The sequence below is a fragment of the Lagopus leucura genome, unplaced genomic scaffold (assembly GCF_019238085.1).
Source record: "Lagopus leucura isolate 7727_CA_CO unplaced genomic scaffold, USGS_WTPT01 Super-Scaffold_100002, whole genome shotgun sequence".
Classification (NCBI taxonomy): Eukaryota; Metazoa; Chordata; class Aves; order Galliformes; family Phasianidae; genus Lagopus; species Lagopus leucura.
In genome coordinates, this window is record NW_024962263.1 from 1381744 (window position 1) to 1407183 (window position 25440).

Sequence of the window (25440 nt, forward strand, 5' to 3'; positions counted from 1 at the left end):
AGAACCACAGCGAGCACCCAGACAGAACCACAGCGAGCACCCAGACAGAACCACAGCGAGCACCCAGACAGAACCACAGCGAGCACCCAGAGAGAACCACAGCGAGCACCCAGACAGAACCACAGCGAGCACCCAGACAGAACCACAGCGAGCACCCAGACAGAACCACAGCGAGCACCCAGACAGAACCACAGTGAGCACCCAGACAGAACCACAGCGAGCACCCAGACAGAATCACAGCGAGCACCCAGACAGAATCACAGCGAGCACCCAGACAGAACCACAGTGAGGACCCAGACAGAACCACAGTGAGCACCCAGACAGAACCACAGCGAGCACCCAGACAGAACCACAGTGAGCACCCAGACAGAACCACAGCGAGCACCCAGACAGAACCACACCCCACACGTTATTCTAAGCAGGATGTCATGATGACTTCAAAGCACATCATTGAGACAAATGTCTTACTCTTGTCACTGTTGCCTTGAGAAGAGGTGGGACTGAAACAAATAGAGGCCTCTGAGAAGAGAGTTTCTCAGAGCACTTTTTTCTTGCAAAAGTATCCCAACTACTGATTCTGACAGACCCTCTCTAATACAGCAAGGTGAGATATGCCAAAGAAGCAGATAAGATCGAATGAGATGTAAAACATTACCTTCCACAAGTCTTCTGGCAGACGCCAGCATTAGGGCCATTCCCATGTCTGCTGTTGAGTCTGCAACAGCGTGTGGGGTATTAGTCACTTTTACACCAAAGTTAGAAATCATTTTCAAGTTTAAGTGATCCACTCCAACACCAGAGTTTCCAATGACCTTTAAATTAGGCAGGCTTTCTAGAAGCTCCCGGTCGATAGTTGGCCTGGACTCCGACACAAAAATGGATTGGATTTTTTTCCCCATTTCTTTTTTGTTTTCAAGAAGTTCTTTCATGGTGATAACGCAGAAGTGTTTCTTCAGAAGCACCACAAGGCTTTCTTGCACACCATGAGTTCCTCCAACATCCATAATCAAAAGACCTGGCAACTCCTGTTCTGCCATGACCTGCAGTGGAGGAATAGAAGAAGCACGCTGCTGTTTAGGAGAACGTCACTCAAGCAGTGATGGTGTGGCCACCATTTAAATTCACACCTGTGAATCGGGAAATTAATGGCACTCCATAGTCCTTTTAATGATACAGCACAAATTCACAGTCACCTGGGACTAGCGTGGCCTTACGTTAGAAAATGGTCCGATATCTCCATTAAGCACCAGATTATGCTGTAACACTGAGGTACAGTCACCTTCTTGGATCTAAATCCAGTTCAGGACCTACAAGGTGCTCTCAGATAGCTTCATTTCAGTCCAGAAACCCTACCGCTTTCATACTAATCTGACAGCTTCTTAACCTACCTCACAAACTGATGTATCACAAAGGGCACTACGTAACTGCTGCTAGGAAGTTACTCCAAGTTGCTTGCCTGTGAGTTATGTTTGGTGAAGCTGCAGGCGGTGTTGGGAGCCAGAGGTCCAGACAGGTCTGACAAACCTACCTGACCTGGAATGGGTGAGGTCTAAAAAAACCTGCCTAATGAAGGACCATTCTTGTACGGCTACTACACTGCTTGCTCTCACTGTTTTAAACTGCTGCATCCGAAAATATAGCCTCTGAAGTTTAGCATTACACGTCAGTCTTCTGCACATCCATGCCTTCAGGCTGAACCAGAGGGGAGGAGTGCTAAAGGTGACAGGCTAAGGCCCTCCGGCAACACAGCCCTTCACACCAGAGTGTTCCCCTTGCCCAGGCAGTTTTGAGCCCGCTCCTGCCTGCAACAGCCCACTCGAATCTATCATATTCTGCAATAAGACAAAGGCTGCTCACATAGCCACGTATGCAACTTGAGGGGTGAAACTGCAGCCCTTGCTGGCAATCATGGCCCTCATTGACAAAAATGGCAGCAGCAGATTTGTTACTTATCTTACGAATATTCCGGTCTGATTTCCTATGATTCTGTTTCTTGCAGTCCATTCACACATCTGGGTCTTTGTCCCAAATACTGTACCCTAAATTTGGGTTGTGCTGAATGAATCTGCACCTCTCTTTCACCACAGCAGTATTCTGATTAATTCCAGGCATGCCGCGCAGGCAGAACTTTCCTGCTGTTCCTGTCCTCTCATGCAAGCCTTCAGAATTCAGCTCTGGGACAAACAACTTACTGTAAGTTTCTGAAAGGCTGTGATTACCCTTCTCCTGAGCAAACTCAAACTCAATCCAGCTGCATCTATTAAATGATTACAGTCTCAACAACTGTCATGTATATTTATATGCCATTATTTATTGCCATAAGCTGAAGTCTTTTGAAATCTACTGGCCCCAGGTGGTAGGGAAAATACTGCCTATATTCCCATTTGTAGTCTGTTTATTTCTTGGAGTATCATACAACATGACCCTAGAAGGAAAAATTAGATTCCTGGAAAGAATACGCAGACAGAAAGGCAAGACAACATCTTTGTGACAGTGTTATTCAGCATCTCCATCACCAGGACTCGGTGGTACTTCAGCAACTGTGACGGAACTGCAACTAAACCTTCTGCAGTTCCACAGCAGAAAACTGCCTGGACAATGGATACGAGCAAGTGACTAAGACAAACAAGTAAGACAGGACTGTATTACATCATTTGCCTTCTTCACCGTGGTGACAGCATCACCATCATTGCAACGCTCAGTCAGACCCACATTTATTTTAGAAGCACCTTCTAAACTTCACAAACAGAAAGACAGTTCATGGGGAAGCCACAGAGCAGCACAGCAAGAGTTGATTTAGCTTTAAACAGTTCAGTTTGTCCACAAAAAAAAAAAAAAAAAAAAAAAAAAGGCTAAGTAATTACTCTGCTCATTACTGTGGGCAGAAAAAATTTACAATTTCATCCACATTTGATGTGCACAGGAACTGTTTGCAGTGTTGCTTCAAAAGCAAGGCTTCTGCAAGTACAAAGTATGATCTTAAAAAATCATATTGCTAGCAACAGCATAAATACAGTTAAAGGAACCCTGCAAAGGGAAGGAGGCTTTCCAGATACTAACCTTGGTTTGAGGAGCGCGCAGTGCTCTCATGGACCACTATCTGTGCTTGTCTTGTACCTCTGTCTAAAAGCCATGCTTTTCCTGTCACACCAAAGTCCGTAACAAGAGACAGCTGGATGAATACCTTTGCAAGCCAAATTTGTCTGGTCAACCATCAAATGAATAGATTTTAACAAATCCAATGCTTGCTCCTGAGCATAATTGTTCAGATGTTGGATGTCCTGTCTGATATGCTAAATGTATCACCTGTTAAGGATATGACAACTTTGATTTTCTCTCTCCACATTTTCTCTCCGCATGAAACGATCTGTGTGTACATCCACAACCACTTGTAACACATTAACAGACTGTATGTATACTGATATTGAGTCCTTGCACTGAAAATTTTGAATATGTGACCCACATTGAGACAAATAGGCGAATAAACAGACCCGCTCATAGCGATTAACTTCAGTGCTGGTGCTTTCCTAAACTAGCCTTCTTTCTTTCGTGGAGCTTGACTCACTACTTACTTACCTTCATAGCCACTGACTGGCACTGCTGTATCACTTTGGACTCAGCCACATCATAGCAGAATAAACCTCCACGTTTTTCCCTACCTTTGTTTTAAATTGAAGTTAATAATGTACATCACCCAGAATAAACCCCTCCCACTGACTTATCTACAGCAGAAAACTGATTACCTCAATAATAACCAAAGAATTAGCCTGGAACGGTTCCTTACTGTTGATGTTTCTTTCACCAACAGAGCTCACCGCTCCTGGAGGAATCAGCAGCATGTGATTTCCTCGTGTGTGCAACACAGTCCCTACTACTTGCTGCAACCTCCGAGTCAAGGCCAATGGCATGTGACTCAAGGCCAACGGCATGTGACTCAGCCGCTGGTGCCAGAACCTCCTCTCATAGAAATTTCAGCCATCCGCTGCTACAAGCACTTGTTTAACTCTTGCTCTCCCTGACTGTTTTTGTCTGGAGGACAAAGGACTGCTAAAGTCTCTGAAAGCTTTCAGTGAAAACCATTGCAAGTGGCACAAAACACAGCATGGCATGCAGACGGGTGGGGGATCACTCCTTCATGGCTTCTGCAGGGCCATCTGAAGCAAAACTTACCTCCTCTCACTTTCCTGAAAATTGAGGAAGGCTTTCTAGAGGACATCCCATGAAATACTGTACAACAAGGGCTTTTGTACAGTATTGTTTTTGGTTTTTTTTAATTACACAATCCTGTGGCATAGGAACTTGATACAAACTCCACTGACTTTCCTGGCATTATTGCCCAAAACAGTAGTGCAGGTTTTTGTGGATTCTGTTTAAAATAGGCTTTTTTTTTTTCACTGTCTGCTGCAAGCTAACGTTTTGAAAGAACGTATAATGTACTGGTGTGACTTTGAGGAAGCAAAAAGATCAGCCTGTATCACAGTTTTATGAATTTTGTTATCAGTGTTCCACATCACAGCATCCTGTAGTGCACTGGGAGTTAAAGAGTTAATGCTCCAGTTCCAAGGATTGTGGAGTTTCCAGGTGCCCTTCGCAGAAGAGAACTACATCTCCCAGAAGACTTTGCTATGCCATTCAAATTTTCCGTTCAGAGCGAAAGATGGAACTGCTTGGGAGTCACGAGACGGCCCTTCTTCTACTGCTCATCGCTGCGGTGCGTGCTGCCCAGCCACCTGGCCTTCAGCATTACAGTAAGTAATGCCTTTGGTTCTGGGCGCTCATTTATCAGCTTCAATTCCAATGGCATTACATTGCCTTATCACACTTTCTGCTATCATTGTTAGTAAATTAGTTTTCTCCCTTAGCTCGTCGCTGTTTTGTTTTCAGGCCCATCTCCCCACCTTTTCACTCTCCCCCTCCCCCCTATCTTGGGCCACGGGTCCCATCCAGTTACGGAACCGGGCCGAAGCGGGTCAGAGCCGTGACAGCCCGGAACGGCCCATCTCAGCAGTCAATTCAATTGTGAAACCCAGCACCAGCAAGGGAAGCATCCTGGTTTAATTATGGAAATGGCATCCCGAATATTTACCCCGGGGTGTTCAGCCACCGTCCTTTCAGCCGCTCCGCCGATTTCCGCTGCCGCCCAGCCCCTCCCCTCGGCCGGCCGCACAGCCCCACGCTGCGGATGACGCGTGCACGACGCGCCGGCCGCCGGCCGCACGGGCGGCACAACGCGCTCGCCCAAGCGGGCACGCTCTGCCCGCGGGGAAACGTCCGGCGCTCCAGGCCCCGGCACTCGGGCGGGCCGCTTAGCGGGCGAGAAGTGGCTTCGGGGACACCGAGCGGTCGGCGCCTCGCCTCTGCACCGGCAGCGTCTGCCCGGCCCGAACCGGCAAGAAACTCCCACGGGCGCCGCCGTAGCCCCCCCCCCCCCATCCGCTCTGCCTTCAGTTCCTCCGCCGCGTCCTACACGACTACAGCCTGCACCCCACCAGCCCCAACGCGTGCGACTGCTGCGGTGCAAACAGCCCAGCCCATTCTGTTCTATTCCATCCCAGCCCATTCCCCTCCCTCCTCTCCCCGCCCCTCGGAAGAAACCGCGCCCCCCGACGCCGCAGTGGCGGCAGCAGAGCGGAAGTTGCTGTCGCTTCGATTGCGTCATTTCCGCTGCGCCTCGGGCGGCCTCGCGCGGCCGGGTTTCGCCTAGAGAGGGCCGAGAAGGACGCGGCGGGGGCCTCGGGGTGCGGAGGGTGACGCGGCCCGAGCCGGAGGCTGCGGGGTACCGGTGTGGGAGGGGCGGCGGCCGGAGCGCGCGGGCCGGCCGGGCTTTCGTCTCAGTCGCCGGCCGCTCCTTGTCGCCCCACAGGCCACCGCCGCGCGCCCGCCCGCCCGCCAGGATGTCGTACATGCTGCCTCATCTCCACAACGGCTGGCAGGTGGACCAGGCCATCCTGTCGGAGGAGGATCGAGTGGTGGTCATCCGCTTCGGGCACGACTGGGATCCGACATGCATGAAAATGGATGAGGTTTTGTACAGCATCGCCGAGAAGGTAAGGCGGAGACAAGGGGACGCCTTGTGCGCGTGCCGAGCGTTCTGCGCGGCGTAAGGCGGGCCCCAGTCTGGCTTCTGGGGACGCGAGCTCGCGGGAAAGCCGTTTGGTGCGCTTTCGCGAGCGTCTCCCGAAGCCTCCGCCCGCCCCGGTCTTTGTGGCGATTGATGTGCCGCAAAGCACTGCGAGCTCCGAACCCGGACCCGTTCCCATTGCGTCGTTTCATGGATGTCAGCGTTCAGACAGAGGCAGTGCTGGGCTGTAGGACTGCTGTGAGTGAGCTTCACAGTAGAAACACGTAAAATCACAGGACATCCCCGGCTGGGAAAGGACCCGCGGGGATCATTGAGCCCGAGTCCTGGCTCCGTGCAAGGCACACACCTGCAGTTAAATACTGAGATGGGGTTGTGTCACGATTCGATGCAGTCCTTTTGTGTTTAATGCGACAGAAGCACCTTATGCTCAGAATACTTGTCGTGTTTAATTTTGGCAGGATGCTTGGCTTTCTAACAGACCTTTTTCAGGTGGGGCTGATTGGGGGAAGAAAGAACAAAAGAACTGGTTGTTTAAAAATCTCCCTCTGGGGAATTGACTGATTAAAGTGGGAGGTCCTTCCTCATCTTCTGACTTACAGGCTATGCTAGGATCTCAGCACTTCTACAGAGGGAGTAAAAGTTCACTTACACAGGTGTTTCTGCTAGAAAAACTACAGAATGTTAAGATGCTGCTATTTCATGCTACACTTTACATTTAGAGTAGCACCAATATTGTCTGTACTTAGGTGGACTTTTGCTCTTTCTTTGTGTTTATTTGAACCTCGTTGAGGAAAAAGAAGCTAGCACACCATATGAAAACACAAAGTAGATTGTTTTCCCTGAACTGTACCCTCTTACAGTTCACTGATTTTTTTATTTTATTTTCCCTGAGTTATACATGAAAAAGAAGCAAGATTTCACTGGGTTTACAAAAAAATAACTGTAAGATGTTAGGTTGAAACCCAGCTACAGCAAAAATGTAGGAGTTGAATTTCACAAAGATAATTCATGTTCCAGACAGCCCCCCAAGATTTTTCCAAGTGTGGCTTGCAGGCTCTTGTGTATGGCTGGTGAAAATATGTAGCTAATGATGATGACTATGCTGAAGAACAGTGTTCCTGAGTGTTCTGTAGCTGAGAATTTGCTCTACCAACTAGTGTTATTTTACTCTGTCTCTGTTGTAGTTTCTATGGAGACAAACAGGTGATGTAACTTTTGGAGTGACCTACACACATCTTGCCTTGCTGTGAAAGTGGGTCATGTCAGTGAATAGCTCCTTTTGGGAAACTGCTGGTTCCAGGAGGATTTTTCAGATGTTTTGCATTTACTTAACTGTAGTCAAGTGTGAGTAGCTGTGCTTTTTTTTTTTTTTGCTCAAGCCTTAGTTGTGCCACTGCCATTCTACTAAGATTACAGGAAAAGTGAAAGGAAAGCTAATCCATTTACTTATCATAGACTCACCAAATGGTTTGGGTTGGAAGGAACCTTTAAGATCTATTTCCAACCCCCCTGCTATAGGCAGGAACACCTACTCGACCTTGTTGCTCAAAGCCTCATCCAGCCCGGGCCTGAATACTTCCAAGGAGGGGCTTCCGCAACCACGCTGGGCAACTCACTCCAGTGCCCGCACAGTAAAGAATATCTTCCTGATATCTTGTCTGAATCTTCCCTCTTCCAGTTTAAAGCTCACTTCGTGCCCTTACGAGAGTATGAAGTCCCTCCACAGCTTTCCTGTAGGCCCCCGTCAGGTACCGGAAGGCCATTATAATGCCCCCCTGGAGCCTTGTCTTCTCCAGGCTGAAAAGCCCCAACTCTCTCGGCCTGTCCTTGTAGGGGAGCTGTTCCAGCTCTGTGATTATCTTTGCAGCCCTCCTCTGGACCCACTCCAACAACTTCATGTCCTTCTTGTGCTGAGGCACCGGAGCTGGGCTTTCATAACAGTAGAGTAGAAGGGCAGAATCGCCTCTCCCGACTGCTGGTCATGCTCCTCTTCATTCAACCCACGGTACGATTGGCCTTCTTAGCTGCAAGTGTACATTTCCAGCTTGTGTTGAGTCTTTGTCATCTGGCATCCCCAAGTCCTTATCCTTGGGGCTGCACTCAAGCTGTTCTCTGCCCACCCTGTACCTGTGCTTGGGATTGCCCTGAGCCAGGCACAGGACCTTGCCTTGTCTTTGTAGAACTTGAAGAGGCTGGCATAGGCCCACTCCTCAACTGTCCAGGTCCCTCTGGATGGCATCTCTTCCTTCTAGTGTGTCAGCTGCACCACTCAGCTTGATGTTGTCTGCAAACTTGCTGAGGGTGCACTTGACCCAAGTGCCCGTGTTGCCTACGAAGATGCTAAATAGCACTGGTCCCAGCACCAACCCTTGAGGAACACCACTCATCACCAGTCTCCACTTGGACACTGAGCCACTGACCACAACTCCCTGTGTGCAAGCATCCAGCCAGTTCCTTATCCAGTGAGTGGTCCATCCATCAAATCCATTTTTCTCCAATTTGGTGACCAGGATGTTATGCAGGATGGTGTCAAATGCTTTGCACAAGTGCAGGTAGATGACATCAGTTGCTCTTCCTTTATCTACTGATGCTGTAGCTCCATCACAAAAGGCCACCAAGATTGTCAAGCATGATTTGTCCTTGATGAAGCCATGTTGGTTACCACTAATCACCTCATCTTTGTTTTCCTTAGTAGGTCTTTGCCAGGCACAGAGGTGAGGCTGACTGGCCTGTAGTTGCTTGGATCTTCTTTATTTCCCTTCTTGAAAATGGGGATAGTGTTTCCCCTTCTCCTAACAGTGGGAGCTTGATATACCTGTAGAGATCCTTATTCTTCCCCTTTATGTCCCTGGCTAGATTTAATTCTGTCTGGTTTTTAGCTTTCCTGACCTATCTCTGGCTGTTCAAACAACTTCTTTGTAGTCATCTCAGGTAACCCATTCTTGCTTCCACTTCCTACAGACTTTTTTTTCACCCAGTTAAGTCCAGGGGTCCCTTGTTCATCCACAGGGGCCTCCTGGTGTTCTTGTCCATCTTCCTCGGAATGCAGTGTTCTGGACTTGCAGGGCATGGTCCTTGAATATTGATCAGCTTTCTTGGACCCCTCTTCCCTCCAGGGCTTTATCCCATGTCACCGTTCCACCCAGAAGAAGTGGAAGCCCAGAGCAGCAACCTTGCTGCACATCTTCTTTGAAGCCCTAGGGATCTTCAACTCCACCACTTCATGAACTCTGCAGCCAAGGCTGCCCTCGAGCTTCACATTACTCACCAGCCCCTCCTTGCTGGTGAGGGCAGATTTCAATGTAGCACCTTTTCTTGTGGATTCCTTTACCACTTGGAAGAGGAAATCGTTGTCAAGCATTTCAGGAATCTCTATGATTTCTGATGCTCTGCTGTGTTGTCCTTCTGTATGGGAACTGCTGAGTCACGGCCTGAACCTCTGATTAATCACCTGAGGTGAGCCTTGAGTCAGCCAGAGGAGCACAGCTGAAGGCAATTCACCTGTGCTGCCGGAAGGGGTGGAGCCAGGCTGCACCCCTCCTGGACCTATTTAAGAGCTGGCTACCAGAGGGGAAGGATCTCTTCTGGAGATCCTCCTCTTTTGGTATCTTCTAGTGAGCTCAACCCAAGGGTAAGCTCTTCTACTTATTCTCTTTTGCGATCCTTGTTTGCTTTTGCCTTACTCTTTTGATTATATTGCAATTATAACATCTTGGTTATACACCTTCTAACAGATATCAGGGTGGCTGAAGTCTCCCATGAGAACCATGTTTTGTGAATGCAAAGCCACTCCTGTCTGTTTATAGAGGGCCTCATTCACTCAGTCTTCCTGGTCAGGCTGCCTATAGCAGACCCCATTATGATGTCTCCTTCCCTTGCCTTCACTTTGACCCTAACCCATAAGCTCTGTGTCAGCTCCTCATCCATCCCCAGATGGAGCTCTGTGGAATCCAGCTGGCCATTGCTGTAGAGGTTGACACTCCCTCTTTCTTCCCTGTCTTTCCTAAAGAGTTTATACCCATCTATTTCTACATTCCAATCACGAGAGCCATCCTGCCACATCTCAGTGATGCCAGTGACAGCATAGCCCAGTGCAGTGTGTCACAAGTTGACACAGTGATTGAGCACCTGTTGGGAAGGCAGGGTCAACCTAGGGGAGCCTGCCTACCTGAGGCCTTCCAGAGGTAAGCAAACTTTCTTCCTTCATTTCTGCATCCACAGCTGTTGCATCTGGGCTGGTCCTCGTTTGCTGCAGCTGAAGACTTTGTGTCCCTGTTCTTCTTGCTGTACTTCCCATGGCATCACAGCGTTACACTCTGTAAGCACGCTCACATTTGTAACTGCTTCTGCTTGTTCCTCGTGCTCTCTACCACTCAGAAGAGAATCACCCCCCACTGTCACCCTTTGCTTTTTCTTAGTTGTGGTAGTTATGCAACAGGGAGCTGGTCTGGCTGCCTTTCTCAGTTCTGAGGGCTTACCTCTTGACTGTTTCTTTCTCAGTCTGTAGAACTGAGAAGCAGTTTTGCAGAGGCACCTCAGGCCTTGAGGCAGGCTTCTTCCTTCTGTTAGTCTTTGTCTTGCTAAATGCTTGGCCATTTTGTTAGCAGTAGCAAAATTGTTAGTTGTTACCATTGCATTTAGCAGAGTAATGTTAAATTTACATAGGAGAAGAGAAAATCACCTGAACTTACAGAATAATTGGAATTTAAAAAAATGTCAGGTAATGACAACAGACCTGAAATTTCCTGCTTCATTGTTTTTGCAGCCTTTCATTTCAATAATGCAGCTCTGCTGGGCTTCTTGAACTTGAATTGCTGCAGAAGCTATTTTCAGTTCCTTTACTTTTTTTCCTGCAGTTTCCTTATCCATAGCACATCTAAACATAAAAACAGACAAAGAAAACCTGACTTTGTGTAGAAGCTTGCTAGGCAAATTAGAAGATGCAATCTTGGTTCTGGCATCAGGTTTCCTTTGATAGCTGCTGTGAATGCTTTGGGCCATCAGCTACCATTGCAAGACTTATTTTTTCCAGGGAGTTGAAGTTGTAAGGAAAAAAATAGTCTCACCTCCACCAGAACTGAAAAGAAGCTTTGTGCCACTGTTACTGTTCCTCCCAGCTTTTGGTCATACTGCTGTGGTAATCTGATTTGTAGGAATGCAAGAAATTAGTAGGAATGATATTGCTAATGAAGACTATCAGGAAGGAGGAATGAGAACTATCTGGTATATGATTTTTTCCTCTGTGTTTCCTGTTCACCAGCTAATTGTGGTCTTCTGTGATTCCTATTTACCGAAGTGTGACCAAGGATCTACAGAATCTGTATGTTAAGGTCTTCCTGATGCTAAGGGTCCAGCATGTACCGTGTCCTGGTCAGTTTTGAGTTCAGAGTGCACAGTCCTCTCTCTCTAGCTCTGAGATCCACTTTGGACATCATACAAGGCTTTGGGCAGCCACCCTGCTGTCGGTTCCACTTCTTTAGATGGGTAACTCTTTTATTCACACGTAGGAGAGAAGGGTTCAGTTAATGTCTAAGATACGTGGATCGTGGTGGTAACCTGTGTGTGTGCAAAGGCGATTTGAGTGAAACAGCCCCTTGAAGTGAGTTTCCCTAAATGACTTGGCTAAGACTTGCACGAGATACCTGAGTTTCAGAAGTTAAGCTACAGCATTCCTGAACTGTGATTCTGGTTTCTAAAATGGAAACTTCAGATTACTGTCTGAAACCCACCTTTTGCACCCTAAGGCTAACCAGAACCAGAACCCACCAGTGGGTTCTTAGTAGAACTGTTCATTTTGAACATCCTCTTAAGTTTCTTAGATATCTTTCATGTGAAATAGAAGTGGCCACGAATGGCTCCAGGTAGAAAACAAGAATGCGAAGCTATTTTCTTTCATGGTTTAAGACATTAGCTGTGAAAGGAGAGTGCTGCACCATCGTTTGGTTGATCCTGTGTGATTTGTGCATGGCCAGGCCTCCTGGCTGGCAAGAGCCTCTGCCATGGTAGGATGTGGGCTTCATTACGAGCTGTCCTGGCTGCATTCTGAGTGGCTGCACGTGGTCCACGGGTTGCACGTGTCTGACATATTGCTTTTGTATCTTCTTTTTCCTTCTCCTCAGGTAAAGAACTTTGCTGTTATTTATCTTGTGGATATCACTGAAGTACCAGACTTCAACAAGATGTATGAGTTGTATGATCCCTGCACAGTCATGTTTTTCTTCAGGTACACGGTGGTTCTAGAATATAATCAACTGAATGTGTTTTAGTAGAGCTACAGCTCCATCTCAGCATACTGGTGGTTATATAGCCGTTGTTCCAGAGAAGTGTAGACTCTTGGCAGGGAGTGTAACAACGGGACAAGGGGCAATAATTTTAAAATGAAGTAGTAGATTTAGCTGAGATGTTAGAAGGAAATTCTTTGCTCAGAGAGTAGTGAGTTTGCTGGTTTATCAAAGGAGGTGTGGGTGCACCATCCCTGGAGGTGTTCAAGGCTGGGCTGGATGCAGTCTGGGGCAACCTGATCTAGGGGTAAGCAGCCCTGCCCACAGCAAGGGGGTTGGAACTTTCTTTGGGGCTTCTTTGCAAACCTTTTTCTGTTTGAACATTTATTTTGAAACCTACAAAGGGGGATTGATTCTTGTAGGGGGGGATTGATGAAGGTTTGAGGTTCTGGGGGGGGTGTGGATGGGGGTGGATTTTTTTAATCTCTTTTTTTCAATTATTGTTATGCTATTAACCTGTCTGTTTTCTTTTCTCCATTTAAAGGAACAAACACATCATGATTGATTTAGGTACAGGTAATAACAACAAGATCAACTGGGCAATGGAAGATAAACAAGAGATGATTGACATTATAGAAACTGTTTACAGAGGAGCCCGCAAAGGTCGAGGTTTAGTGGTATCACCAAAAGATTATTCTACTAAATACAGATACTGATATTTTGTTGGGGCTGTGCTTTTCTTTTGTAACCCTTTCTCCACCTAAATTTATTTTTCTGTATGTGTGTACATACATATGCATATTAAAAAAGAAAGAATCAGTCTTTCAGTGTTGAGCGTGTTGTTGATTATTTAAAAACTTTAGATTCCATTTGGAAAAGGACACAGAGCCTCAAACTGTATGACTGCAGCAGGGCTGGGGCTTTGTTCAGGTGTTGTTCTTTCAGACTTTACTTTCAGGACTTTTGGTATGATGTATTTTTGTACAAAAAAAGCCTGTTTGTAGAAAAACATCTCAGCTGTCTGTTTACTTCTGTGTGGTGCTTTAATGCAGCGGGTGGCTGAGTGCCCCACAGTTGTTTCCAGTCATTCCCAGTAGGAGGGCAGAGAGAATTAAGAAAAAAAACAAACGCTGCAACACTGCTTAGCAGCAGCTGTAGGCATCAGTGTGTTACTGACATTGTTTTTCTCCTAGCACCAAAACCCACCATCATACCAGGCACTCTGAAGAAAACAATTCTGTCCCAGCTGAAACTGAGACATTTTGCTGCACAAAAAGCTGGGAAAACTACAAGATAAGGTTTTTTTCAGTTTTTTTTCAGGTTTTTTTTTTTTTTTTTCTAAAGAATAAAACAAGTTCCACTTATATGCCTTAATGTTCTTTAAAGTTGGGAATGAAAACAGATGTTATTAGATGCGAAATCATAACCTTGTAGAGAAAGGGTTTTAACTTTTTTTTCAGGATTTTCTTGCATAGCATCTTGGTGCTTGTATGCAGTGAGAAATAGGAATTTATGAGGGTGTACATATTAATATTTAAGGAAACTAAATTAAAACATCTGTGATTCACAGCTAACCTTTAGGAAATCCAATTGGGTGTGATGGTGGAGATTATTTTTCATGGTGATTATTCAGTTTGAAATACTCTGTAGTGGACAGAGTAGTTCCAAAAGGTAATAGCAGTTCTGGAGCTGGCTGCACAGTCGGTGCTTGAAGGGGAAACTTCTCCCTGTAGTGTGAGCTCCAGTTTATCAAACGGTGGAGCAAAATGTTAATATGCTCATGAGACTTGGATTGGTGCTGCGTTTGTATGGCTTTTGAAGTTTCACATGCATTTCTGGTGATGTCTGCTTTGCAGTAGTGGCCCCAGTGCTGTTTTGTTTTGTTTATTGTTTGTTTTCTAACTGATACATGCGTGTTTATGGAACTAACAGAAAGGAAGTCAGACTGTGCAGAAGGAGGTACCTGTTTTTTAAGACCAGTTTGTCACAAGACCGAGTATCCAAAATAGAAGCTGCTTTGATGGTGCTGTTGCTAGGAAAATATTGCCCACGCAGACCATCCTTCATTGGACAAAATGGGAGTCAGAAGGCACCAAATTGGGACTGTGTGGTGGGTATGGCAGGACAGTCCAGTCAATACTGGCAGTGTGCTCCATAGTCTAACTGGTGTGGGGCCTGGAGTTAACCTGTGTTACTAGAGGAAAACTGTCCTGTTGTCTGACCTGACTCTGGAGATTTGAGCCTTCAGCTTAGCATCACGATGTAGTGGTCAGAATTGATGGTTTGTCCATGTTCCAGGAAATCCAGAAGGGTCAGCACTTTCCTATCTTGAAAGACTGCACACTACTTTACTTACTGAGCACTGTGTCTTGAAGTTTTTCTTCAAGGGGAATTCAATGTAGCCATCCCAAGGATTGCTGTTCTGACTGTAACTCACAGATGTGGCACCACGTCTCATCACAGGTAATGATGCAAACGAGGAAAGTGTCACTTTCAGCCTTATATTGGTTCAGTAGGTGCTGACGAACTTGCATACAGCCTTCTTTCTGTTCCTGTGTTGAACATTTGTGGGACCCAGTGCAAACTGTGCAGTATTCCAGCATTGGTACCATAGTTTCCAGCCTACTGAAGCTAATATTCAGTTCTGTACACAATTCTGTGGTTATAATCTGCCAATGTGTGTGGATGAGCTGATTGTCACGCTTTGTTTTGTGGTGTGACGACTGTGCATGGCCATCCAGACCGTGGCAGTCATTCATGTTGCTGTCACCACTGCCAAAACTCACCACCCACTGTGTTGCACCCACTGTTTGGTCTCCAGAAACGTTCAGCAAACATCCATGAATGTCAGTTGGTGCTGATTTTCCCACATGGAGGAATTCAGTGACACACCTTTGCTTCGTCTGCACCTCCACATCAGATGCTCGTTGTCAGACTGTCCTGCTGCCTTCTGTCACACAGCAACAAAACGTAATGGAATATTGGCAGAAAGGTAGAAAGTTCAACTTCTACTGCCATACCACCAACATCCACCTCTGGCATCATATAATAAAACGAGGCATTACTTTCAGAGCAGCCTTGTAATTCAATTCCTTTATGTGACATCGAGTAGGAAGTCTAGTTATTTTCATAGTTACTTCCATGAAACGAATTAACTGATTAAAAAAGCTGTTACCAATTGAGCACATACAATTCATTAACTACTTATTTGCCTGTTCTTTATTGCCAGTTGTTTGAAGGCACATTTGTAAGAACAAAGGTTTTTTTACTTCCTATCTTCCCAGCACTGACCTGCAGTGTGATCTGGACCAATGTGATTTATGCAACATGTTGTTGCATGTTAAGCATGCATGTGTTGGTGATGACATAAACCACTTCAACATGTGGGTGTCAACGTCTGGGAGAGGTTGCTTCTGAAATAATTTTAGAAACTGATTTGGGTTATCACTGAACAGTGTGTTTCAGTGCAGTGCATAACAGGGTTAGTCTGTATTTATCCTCAGTTGCTGCACAGGCCTTACCTTCGTATGTCTGATCAGTTAAAGCAGAAGTAGATTGCACTTTGCTTTTAATTTTTAGAGAATTCAGAAGGTGCAAAGGATGACTGTGAGTGAATAAAGCACACTGCATGTTCCCAATGTTTGTTTTATGGTGGAAGGCACCGCTTAAAGTCTGGTCTAGTCTCCCAGTCAAAGTAGGTCTTGCTTGGCTTGCCTAAGCCTTTGGGCAGTGTTGACATACCTACATGGATTGAGATTCCTGGGCCTTTCTGGAGAGGCACATCCCTCACAGTTGGAAAGTGTTCCAGCTGGAATCTCCTGTGCCTCTCCCTTGTGTCTAGTCTCCCCCCTTTTCCTGCAAACATACTTGCCAGTCAGCCAACTCCTCACACTGAGCTGTGGCACAAGCTTATTGTCCTCGAGGTGAGATCTGCCTCTTGTCTTTGAACTTCATGAGGTTCTTGTCAATCAGTTTATCTGAAAAGCAGCCAACTTCTCCTCCTGGTTTGACGGTGCTTGCATACCTACACTGCTTAAAGCATTGATTAGAATTAGATTTTGATATGGACCAAGTAATTTGTAGCAGACACTAAGCATTAACAAATGCCAGTTTTAAAAACACATCTTTCATTAGCTGAAGTGTTCTGTTTAGCTGGTAGCTCTTCAGTTTCTGCGTATGTTGAAAGAGATTTCTTGAGTTCCCACCAAATTATTCCCTGCCTAAAGTTCTGGGGCTTTTTGGTGTATAAAAACAACCACTGGTTGTTAGCTTTTAGTTTGTTGGAACGTCCTTTTAGCTAGGATAAATTTATCCACCTCTCAAATGTTACTCATTTTATTTCACCTGAGCCAGGGCAATCCCAACTGGCTTGGTGATCACTGGACTGAGCAGCCCTATGGGGAAGGTCTTGGGAGTGCTGAATGAAAAACTCAGCATGTGCTTGCAGCCCAGGAGGCCAATGGTATCCTGGGCTGCGTGACAAGGGGTGGCCAGCAGGATGGGGGCCGTTTGTCCCCCTCTGCTCACCCTAATGAGGTCCTATGGGGAGCATCATGTTCAGGTCTGGAGCCCACAGCACAAGAAACATGGAGGTGTTGGAATGCGTTCTGAAGGATGATCAGAGAGCTGAAACATCTATGGAGTCAGGTTGAGAAAGCTGGATTTGTCCAAACTGGAGGAGGCTCTGTGCAGACCTTATAGCGATCTACATGAAGGGCACCTACAAGAAAGCTGGGGAGGGACTCCTTATCAGGGCTTCCGGCCATAGGACAGTGGGCAATAGCTTTAAGCTAAAAGAAAGAGGGCAGATTTAGATCAGATATTGTGAATCTTCAATCTATCAATCTTCAATCTATCTTTAATACAATCTTTATGAATCTTCAATCTATCTTTAATACAATCTTTACTCACAGGGCAGTGAGGCACTGGCACAGGCTGCCCAGAGAAGCTGTGGATACCCCAACCCTGGAAGTGCTAAAGGCTGGGGGTGGATGGGGCTGTGTGCAACCTGACATGGGGGGAAGCGTACCTCCCCACGGGAGGGGGCTGGAATATTTAGAAGGGTGGATATGTAAACACAAGATACTCTGGGATTCTACTACCATAGAAATAACTCTATTCTGTGGAAGTACTATCACTATTTTAGCTTAAAGTTGTTCATGCTCAGTGGACCTATTCATAAAAGCTTTGCAAAGGCGTTTTCATAGTAACATCAAGTAAATTAGCTATGGTGTATTTTCGGCAGGGGTGGATGAGCGTTCCAATGCAGGAAATGTAAATAGCATCAAAACAGCACACACAGCTGCAGAAGTATCTCCACAGGTATTCTGAGAACACATAAAAAGGCAACAAAGAAGTGTGATGGAAATTTTAATGTCAGTAATATGAAATACACTTGTTACATTGAAAAAGTTTGTGACTGGGTAAGCTCACTACTGTATCGGACAGTTTTTGATCCGTATTTTTTTTCCTCCCCTGAGACTAATGGTTTATTCCCAATTATAGGAAATAGTGTCCCATTTACATGAATAAACCTAGCTTTCTACTCCTTTCCTGGGACAATAATTCAAAGGAAAAGAAATGGAGATTCTATCACGACGTGATGCAAGTGTATTTGTTTTCACTGATGGTTTTTGTGAGCAGAGACGCTGACTGTAAGCGATGACACGCTCCAGAGTCAGTGCAGAGCTGTTCTCCCCTTATCTTTCTCGCTCACATGCTTATTTCAGTGCTGTAAAGAAACAGTGAAAAAGTAGTGGTTAAACTATGCATGGACATGATTCAGCATAAAACAGGAAGATCTCTATACACTTTAATACACTTTCAAGAGATTGCCTTCTATTTTTGTAAAAAATGACGACACAGCTTATCCTCAGGAAAAGAGCAGAATGAACAGACGCCTGAATTACTTCAGCATAATTAGAAACATTCCTGTCTTTTGCTGAGTAAGCAGTCTCTGCCAGTTTAAACAAGGAAAGCTTGCAAGAAGAGCAAGAAGGAAACAAACACCTACCTCATGATGTGTAATAAATATCGTCAGCATCTGTGGGATCATTTCAACATACAGTGATGTGCAATCACACAGGGTACCCACGCATCCCATGATCACTGCTTGTATCTCCTAACAATACTTGCCACTTCAACCCTGCATCTCAGTGCCGCAAGGATGAATCACTGCTCTGGTCTGGGCAAAGGTGTTTATGAGGTGTGTTCTGAGCCACAAGAGGAGGCTGTAGCAGTTTTTAAAAGTAATGTACATAAACTGAGAGCAGAGAGAATCCTCAGCCTATCCTGTTAGTATAGTCGAGGGAGACGAGCAGCAGACAGGAGCACTTTAAGCCATACATACTTTCTTACAGATATGCAGCCTATTTACATATTTAGTTTGCACAACCCCTTAGATTTGTGAGACAGCTGGAACAGAAGCATGAAGAAGTGGTAGCATTTTTTGGCTCTTGGCAAAAATAGATCCAGGGTAAGTTTAGATATTTAAAATAAATCCTCAGTATGTATTAAAACCAAAGCAAAGCAAGGTATGATAAAAAATAGAAACTATTCTAAACTAAGCAGCAACATTAAAAACAAAAACAAGAGAACTGAAGGTTTTTTTTACTCTCAATCCATCATCAGTGTTCTCTATTCCAGCCTCTGCCATTAGGTCAGCAACGTGCTTCTCAAGGTCACTGATGCGCTCACCCATTTCTTCCAGTAAAAAGTTAAAGAGAACTTTTACAAGAATTGTTATCATTGTACGTTTTTTTCTCCTGTGAGAAAAATACAAAGCTTTCTTTCAGATGCTTCAGCCTTTTACTTAAGTTCAACACTAACAGAGTAGTTCTCGCAGTTGTAGCACAAGACTGTATGACAACAAGGCAATCCTAATGTCTCTTGCAACACCGAAGCATTCAAGTTCTAATTTACAAACGGCTTCCTATCTGCCCACGAGTGCACTGGACTATTTTGTGTGTAAAATACTGTCTCTGCTCAATGAACTATTTTAGTGATAGCACTCGGTCAACATGTATAATCAGAAAGCAATCAGAATATAACTGCTGATAAACATCAATTTTAGCATTAATTATCTCCGAGGAAGCAAAGTCCTGAAAGTGGGGATGTGCATGTGTCAGAAAAAACACAGAACGTGCCAATTCTGCAGATTCAGAAAGCAGAGAGAGCTCCTGTTCACCACACCTAGCAAGGACAGACGCTTAGAGCTCACTGTCATTTGCAGGCTCCCCTTCCCATGCTCACGCGCTGCAAAGAGTTGTTTCTGACCCACAGACAGGCACTTTTAAATGTGCCTTCAGAACTGTTCCACAAAATGCTCTGCTTACTTTACTTGAAACCTAGAACTGCTGTGCAGAAACCAGTGGGATTCACAGTGCTGTTGGTAAAACCTTTTTTAGGCTTTCTTTATAAGTAAAGGAAAAAGATGAGCAGTGTTGGGAGCCACTCCAGCTGACTTTACATCATAGGTGTTTAAGAACGTCACTCATTACGTCTCCATTTGAAGATCAGGGAATAAAAGAAAAAAAAAAAAGCAGAAAAAAGAAGAAACACCTTGATTTAAGTAAGCAAAAAACCGCTTTGCATCTGTTGGCAGCGCACAGCAGGGAAAGCAAATCCAAACGTGTGGAGGAACCGCAGCTCCTGCAGTTACAGAGCTTCCGTCACAGGAGCGATAACCTGAATTTACTTTTTTTTTTTTTTAAGGATATTTCTCAGCGTTATCCTTTCCGTCAGAGCTTGAAAATTCTCCTGCAGCCGATACAGCAGATTTTCCGCCTACGGAAACAACAGAATGCGACGATAGGGAGACCGCTGCTCACCCTCCGGACAGCGCCCGCCACCCTTTACCTCCCACCCGGCTGAGGGGAAAGCTCCAAGAGCGGCGAGCCGCGGAGCCCCCGAGCCCCGCCTGCGGCAGGGCGAAGCCCGAGCTCACCAGCTGCGAGAGGCGCTCCGCGCCCGGCGCCTCCCCGGCCGCCATCGGCGCTGCGTTCAGGTGGGTCGCGAGGCGGCGAAGGACGGAAGCCGCACCGTCTGGCGGGACGCCGAGTCCAGCCGGGGCTGCCGCGGGAGCGGCTCGGCCCGAGGACGGCGGTCGCCGCGATATCGGGCGGCTCCCCGCCGGAGCGCTGCCAATTCGCGACCGTGCGCTGCCCGTCGCGAGGCTGCCGTGCCGACGGACGGCGGCGCGGGAGGAGTTGGCACGGGCGCGCCGGTCGCGTGGGAAACATGGAGGCGGCTCGGCTGCTGTTTGCCTGCCGAATTGCTGGCGTCACTGCCGCGACTGAGAGCGGGACGGCCGTCCTTCCCTGGCGGCTGTCGGGCTGCGCTGTGCTGTGTCCGCGCTCAGAGCTGCACTGAGTGGCGCTGGGAGGACGGCCGGCTGAGCGCCCAGGGGCAAGGCCGGGAGAGCTGCGTTCCGTGTCCAGTCACTGGAGGTACGGCTGGTGGTTCTGCACGTGGTTCTTGGCCCAGATCTTGAAAAGTACGGCGGAACTTACAGTCTCACAGGTGTTTGTATGCTCTCTAAGCAACTGCTGATTAAAGCATCATTTAATAACCTACCTTTGGTTTGGTTATTAAGGTTTGATCTTCAGGGGTCTTAGAATTACACGGACTTAAGTGATAAACGAACAAAAATGTCTGCCGACCAACAAGGCCGAAGCTGTTTTGTTTGTTTTTCAGTTTCTTTTTTCTCCTGTAATTAGCTTCATAATAGAGTGGTACAAATACCTGCTCTTGTGTGAATGTACTGTGCCTGCATTTCTAAGCAGAGGACCAAAAGCATCAGCAGGAATTGCATCCTGCCAACATGTAGGCCATCCGCAGCTTTCAGCTTTGCAGCATTAAAAGCTCCTGGTACATCTGCTGCAAAGATCTCTGTAGTAACACGGCATAACAGTGCCTGTGCAGTTAGAAGAATTACTGTCAGGCAATAGCTTCCCTTAGTCTATTGCTTTGCAGATACAACAAGCATGTAGTATTGCTTTCATCCATAAGTTTATCTCCTGAGCTAATAACCTCAAGTGCTGGAAAGGTTATCTCTTGTCTGTCTACCACTTCGTATCTTTCTTCATAAACATAATTGTTTTCCCTCTTTATTTTCTCCCACCTGATTTAGGAAGGGGTGAAAACCCATGTGCAGAGATGCTGGCATCAGAGCAGACCTTCCCATTGCTGCCTGCTTCTTGTAACCATGGCATCTCTTCTGTGCATCCTCATATTCCCCCTCTTGCAGATTTTCCTACTTGTTTTCTTCTTGAATCAAGAAAAGGAAGAAAAATCAGTCTGAGTAATCTAGCAATGTATGCCCCTTCCCTGGAAGCAAGCATTCAATGCCAGGCTTGGGAGATGGGGCTTTGGGCAATTTGATTTTGTGGGATGTGTCCCTGCCAACAGCAGGAATTTGAAACTAGATGATCTTAAAGGTCCTTTCCAACCCTAACCATTCTATGATTCTGTGTTGATATGCTCTGCTTTTGTATATAGACACCAGTTGCATCCATGTAGCTTTTTCATTTTGAGGCAGAGATAATAATAAATAATTGCTGCTTCTTACCTGTTTATTAGTTGCTAACCTTCTTTCCCTTAGGAGTAGGTAGTAGAGCTGTATTAGTTCTGCATTATTTTTTTTTACTCCTGATAACAGTCTTGCTAGTTTTCCTTCCTGCCCGAATACTTACAGCAGTTTCCCCCTCACGCAGTCATATTTTCTGCTTAAGGCAGTTGAAATGGTTCTGGCTCCTTGGATCCAGATATCTTGAATAAGGCCACAGTGTCCTATTTGTGGTGAAGAGATTGCAGGCATGAAGAAACAGCCGAAAATGTGGAGGAGCAACCAGTACACAACTAACCAGCTAGTGAGAACTGTGCCAAATCTCTGTAGAACAGCAGCTAAGCAGTGGCTAGGTAAGAGTCCAATTAGTTCTCCTTATTTGTGAGGTTGGTAGTGTCAGATCAAAAAAAATATGGTGTCAAGCCAGTATAGCAAAGGAAAAAGGGCAATTAAATTACAAAGCAGATTGAAAAATAAAGGAAATATTCACCATCTTTCCACCCCATGCCCTGTTCTAGTTTGGTTCTTCTATTATGTGTTGTCTATAACTAATTCAAATGGCTCTCGTAGTTCAAATATAAAGCTGTGTTAGGCTAATAGTACAAAGCTGGTTTTATGGAGTGGAAATGCCAGTATGTCAGGATGATGACACTGATGAGTTATTCTTTAAGGAACTCTCATCCAGATCATCAGTAAAGATATGAAATAGGCCTGGCCCCAGTACAGGCAGGGCAGAAGCTGGCTTGGCCAGACAACTTCTAGAGCTTAGGTGGAAAAAGTGTATGGCTGCTGGAAGCAAGGTCAGGTGGCATGAAAGGACTACAGGGATGCTGTTTGTCTTTTAGAGGGGAAAAAATAGCGCGGCCAAAGGTCAGTTAGAGTTGAAGCTGGCCAATACCGTAGCAGCCAATAAAAAGTTAATCTTTAAATACGTTAACAACAAAAGGAAGACCAGAGAGAACGTTGGTTCTTTACGTGATGAGAACGGTCATCTTACAAACAAGGACATAGACAAAGCAGAGACATTTAATGCCTTCTGTGCCTCTGTCTTCAACACTGATGATGGGCTCTGACCTCGAGATGGAGGACTGTGACTGTAGTAATGATGAACTCCCAGTCAACCGCGACCTTGTGCAGGATTTGCTGTTCCACTTGGGTTTATATTAAGTCCATGGAGCCCGATGGGATTCATCCCAACATACTCTGAGAGCTTTGAGGGACCTCTTGATGATCTTTTAGTGATCTTAGGATGAGAAAGAAGACCCTGATAATTACAGGCCTGTCTGTCACACCTCAGTGCTTGGTAATATAAGGGAGAAAATTATGCTAGAGTTACTGACACACACCTGAAGGACAGTGAAGTTGTTGGTCACAGCCAGCATAGGTTCATGACAGGAAGGTCCTGTTTAACTGACTTAATTTGCTTTTATGACAAGATCACCCATCTGGTTGATGAAGGAAAGCCAGCTGATGTTATTTTGCATTTCAGTAGAGCTTTTAATGCTGTTTCCTACAGTGTATTTCTGGACAAAATGCCTAGCACACAGCTAGAGAAAAACATAATGTGATGGATGAGCGGCTGGCTGATGGGTCGGGCCCAAAGGGTTGTAGTGAGTGGGGTTACATCAGGCTGGCAGCCAGTCACTAGTGAGATTTCCCAGAGCTCAATTTTAGGGCCAGTCCTCTTTAATGTTTTCATAACTTGTATGTAAGACTGGAAGATGCTTTCAGCAAGTCTGTTGATGATACTAAACTGGGGGAACTGTTGATTCCATCGAGGGTAGAGAGACCTTGCAGAGATATCTAGACAAATCAGAGGGCTAGGCAATCACCAACCACATGAAGTTTAACAAGAGCATGTGCCAGATTCTGCACCTGGAAGAAGCAGCCCTGGCTGTTCATACAGACTGAGGGATGCAATGCTGCAGAACAGCCCTGCAGAAAAGGATTTGGGGGTCTTGGTTGGAAGCAAGTTGACCAGCAGCCAAGAAGACCAACCAGTTCCTGAGGTGCATCAAGCACAGCACTGCTAGCTGGTTAAGGGAAGTGACTGTCCTAGTTTACGCTGCACTGCACTCATGTGGCCTGATGTGAAGGTTTGGGTGTCACGGTACAAAAAGGACATGAAGGAGGGCTAAAAGATGCTGAAGAGTATGGAGTAGAAAACTGTGAGCAGAAGTTAAACTCCTTTGTTTTGTTCAGCCCAGAGAAGAGAAGAATAAGAAGAGGCCACGTTGTGGCTGACATCTTCCTCATGAAGGGAGCAGAGGGGCAGGTGCTGATCTCTCTCTAGTGACCAGTGATAGAACCCAAGGGAATGGCATGAAACTGTGACAGAGGAAGTTCAGGATGGATTTAGGAAGGACATCCAGCTGTTGGAGCAGGTCCAGAGGAGGGCCATGAAGATAATCAGAGGGCTTGAGCACCTCCCCTGCCAGGACAGGCTGAGGGAGTTGGAGCTCTTCAGCCTGGAGAAGGCTCTGGGGACCTTACAGCAGCCTTCCAGAATCTGAAGGAGGACAACAGGAAAGCTGGGGAGGGACTTTTTATAAAGGCATGTAATGACTGGACAAGGGGAAATGGCTTTAAACTGGAAGAGGGCAGATTTAGAGCCTGGATTTAGAGGCTGGATGGGACTTGGAACAACCTGGTCTTGTGGGAGGTGTCCCTGCCTATACCAGAAGGGTTGAAACAAGATGATCTTGAAGGTCCTCTTCACCCCAAACAATTCTGTGATTCTAAGGTTCTACGTTTCTGTGATATCAAGAAAACATTCTTCACTGAGAGTGGTTAGGCACTGGAACAGGCTCCCCTGGACAGTGGCCGTATCACCGAGCCTGCTGGAGTCCAAGAAGTATCTAAGCAATGCTCTCAGGCAAATGGTCCGATTTTTGGGTGGTCCGTTGTGGAGGCAGGAGCTGGACTCAGTGATTCTTACTGGTCCTTCCTAACTCTGGCTATCCTATGATTCTATGAAAGTGTTTGCAAAGCTAAAAAAATAGCTATGGAAAAGTTAGAAAAGTTCCAAAGTTCAGAAAACCAAAGAAGAAATGTAAGACAAAAAATTTTTGCTTAGCAGTGATTATATTTAAAATAGCACTCTGCTTTTCCTTGCTATCCACTGTTCTCTTCCTCGTTAGAGGCCTTAGTTTTTCAGCTTTAACTGCTACATACATTTTCTGTAATTGCGTGGGGACATCCCCCCGCACACCTGAGGTCACAGATAAAGAATGCCTACTCACAAACACATTGGAGTTAATGAGTTTATTCCCGAATTTCGGATGACATAGCAATATTTGCCTAACGCAGAAGACAAAACCATTTCAGTACTCAGATTTTAAAATGAATGGACAGAACGATAGACGAGTTAGAAGACGTGCAGCATCCGTTGCTGCAGCGATCACCTGTGAAGCAACCCCCCCAAAAATCCCACCGCAACCAAGAACCCACCACCAAAACCCAGCCCCAACTGGGAACAAGGGGCTTCGCTGTCGAACGCGGCTGAACGCGGCCGGTTGGTTCCTGCGGCCGGTTGGTTCCTGCGTCCCGCCGCGCAGGCTGCAGGTATTTTT

General features: G+C 46.1%; 3 protein-coding genes across 7 annotated transcripts in view; 1 reads left to right on the plus strand and 2 right to left on the minus strand.

The window, feature by feature from the left end:
- Window positions 1-5170, minus strand: part of LOC122178521 (probable 2-ketogluconate reductase) — an 8547-nt gene extending 3377 nt beyond the window's left edge. The window contains exons 1-2 of one of the 5 annotated variants that reach the window (XM_042868662.1): window positions 5087-5170; window positions 656-1040 (exon numbers count right to left, since the gene is read on the minus strand). In XM_042868662.1, coding sequence (XP_042724596.1) covers window positions 656-1037 — 382 coding nt within the window. In that variant the 5' untranslated portion in view covers window positions 1038-1040; window positions 5087-5170. The other 4 variants (XM_042868663.1, XM_042868658.1, XM_042868659.1 and 1 more) reach the window with 4 other exon arrangements.
- Window positions 5171-5702: 532 nt separating this feature from the next.
- Window positions 5703-13538, plus strand: TXNL4A (thioredoxin like 4A). Its single transcript, XM_042868669.1, has 4 exons — window positions 5703-5738; window positions 5864-6047; window positions 12202-12305; window positions 12848-13538. The coding sequence occupies exons 2-4, from the start codon at window positions 5895-5897 to the stop codon at window positions 13017-13019; spliced, it is 429 nt and encodes a 142-aa protein (XP_042724603.1). The 5' UTR covers window positions 5703-5738; window positions 5864-5894; the 3' UTR covers window positions 13020-13538.
- A 4122-nt stretch (window positions 13539-17660) lies between these two features.
- Window positions 17661-20356, minus strand: HSBP1L1 (heat shock factor binding protein 1 like 1). The gene is made up of 4 exons (XM_042869402.1): window positions 20249-20356; window positions 20022-20088; window positions 18917-19011; window positions 17661-18034 (listed from the first exon to the last, which is right to left on the minus strand). Exons 1-4 carry the CDS (start codon window positions 20291-20293, stop codon window positions 18029-18031), a joined length of 213 nt encoding a protein of 70 aa, XP_042725336.1. The 5' UTR covers window positions 20294-20356; the 3' UTR covers window positions 17661-18028.
- Between the last annotated feature and the right edge of the window lie 5084 nt (window positions 20357-25440).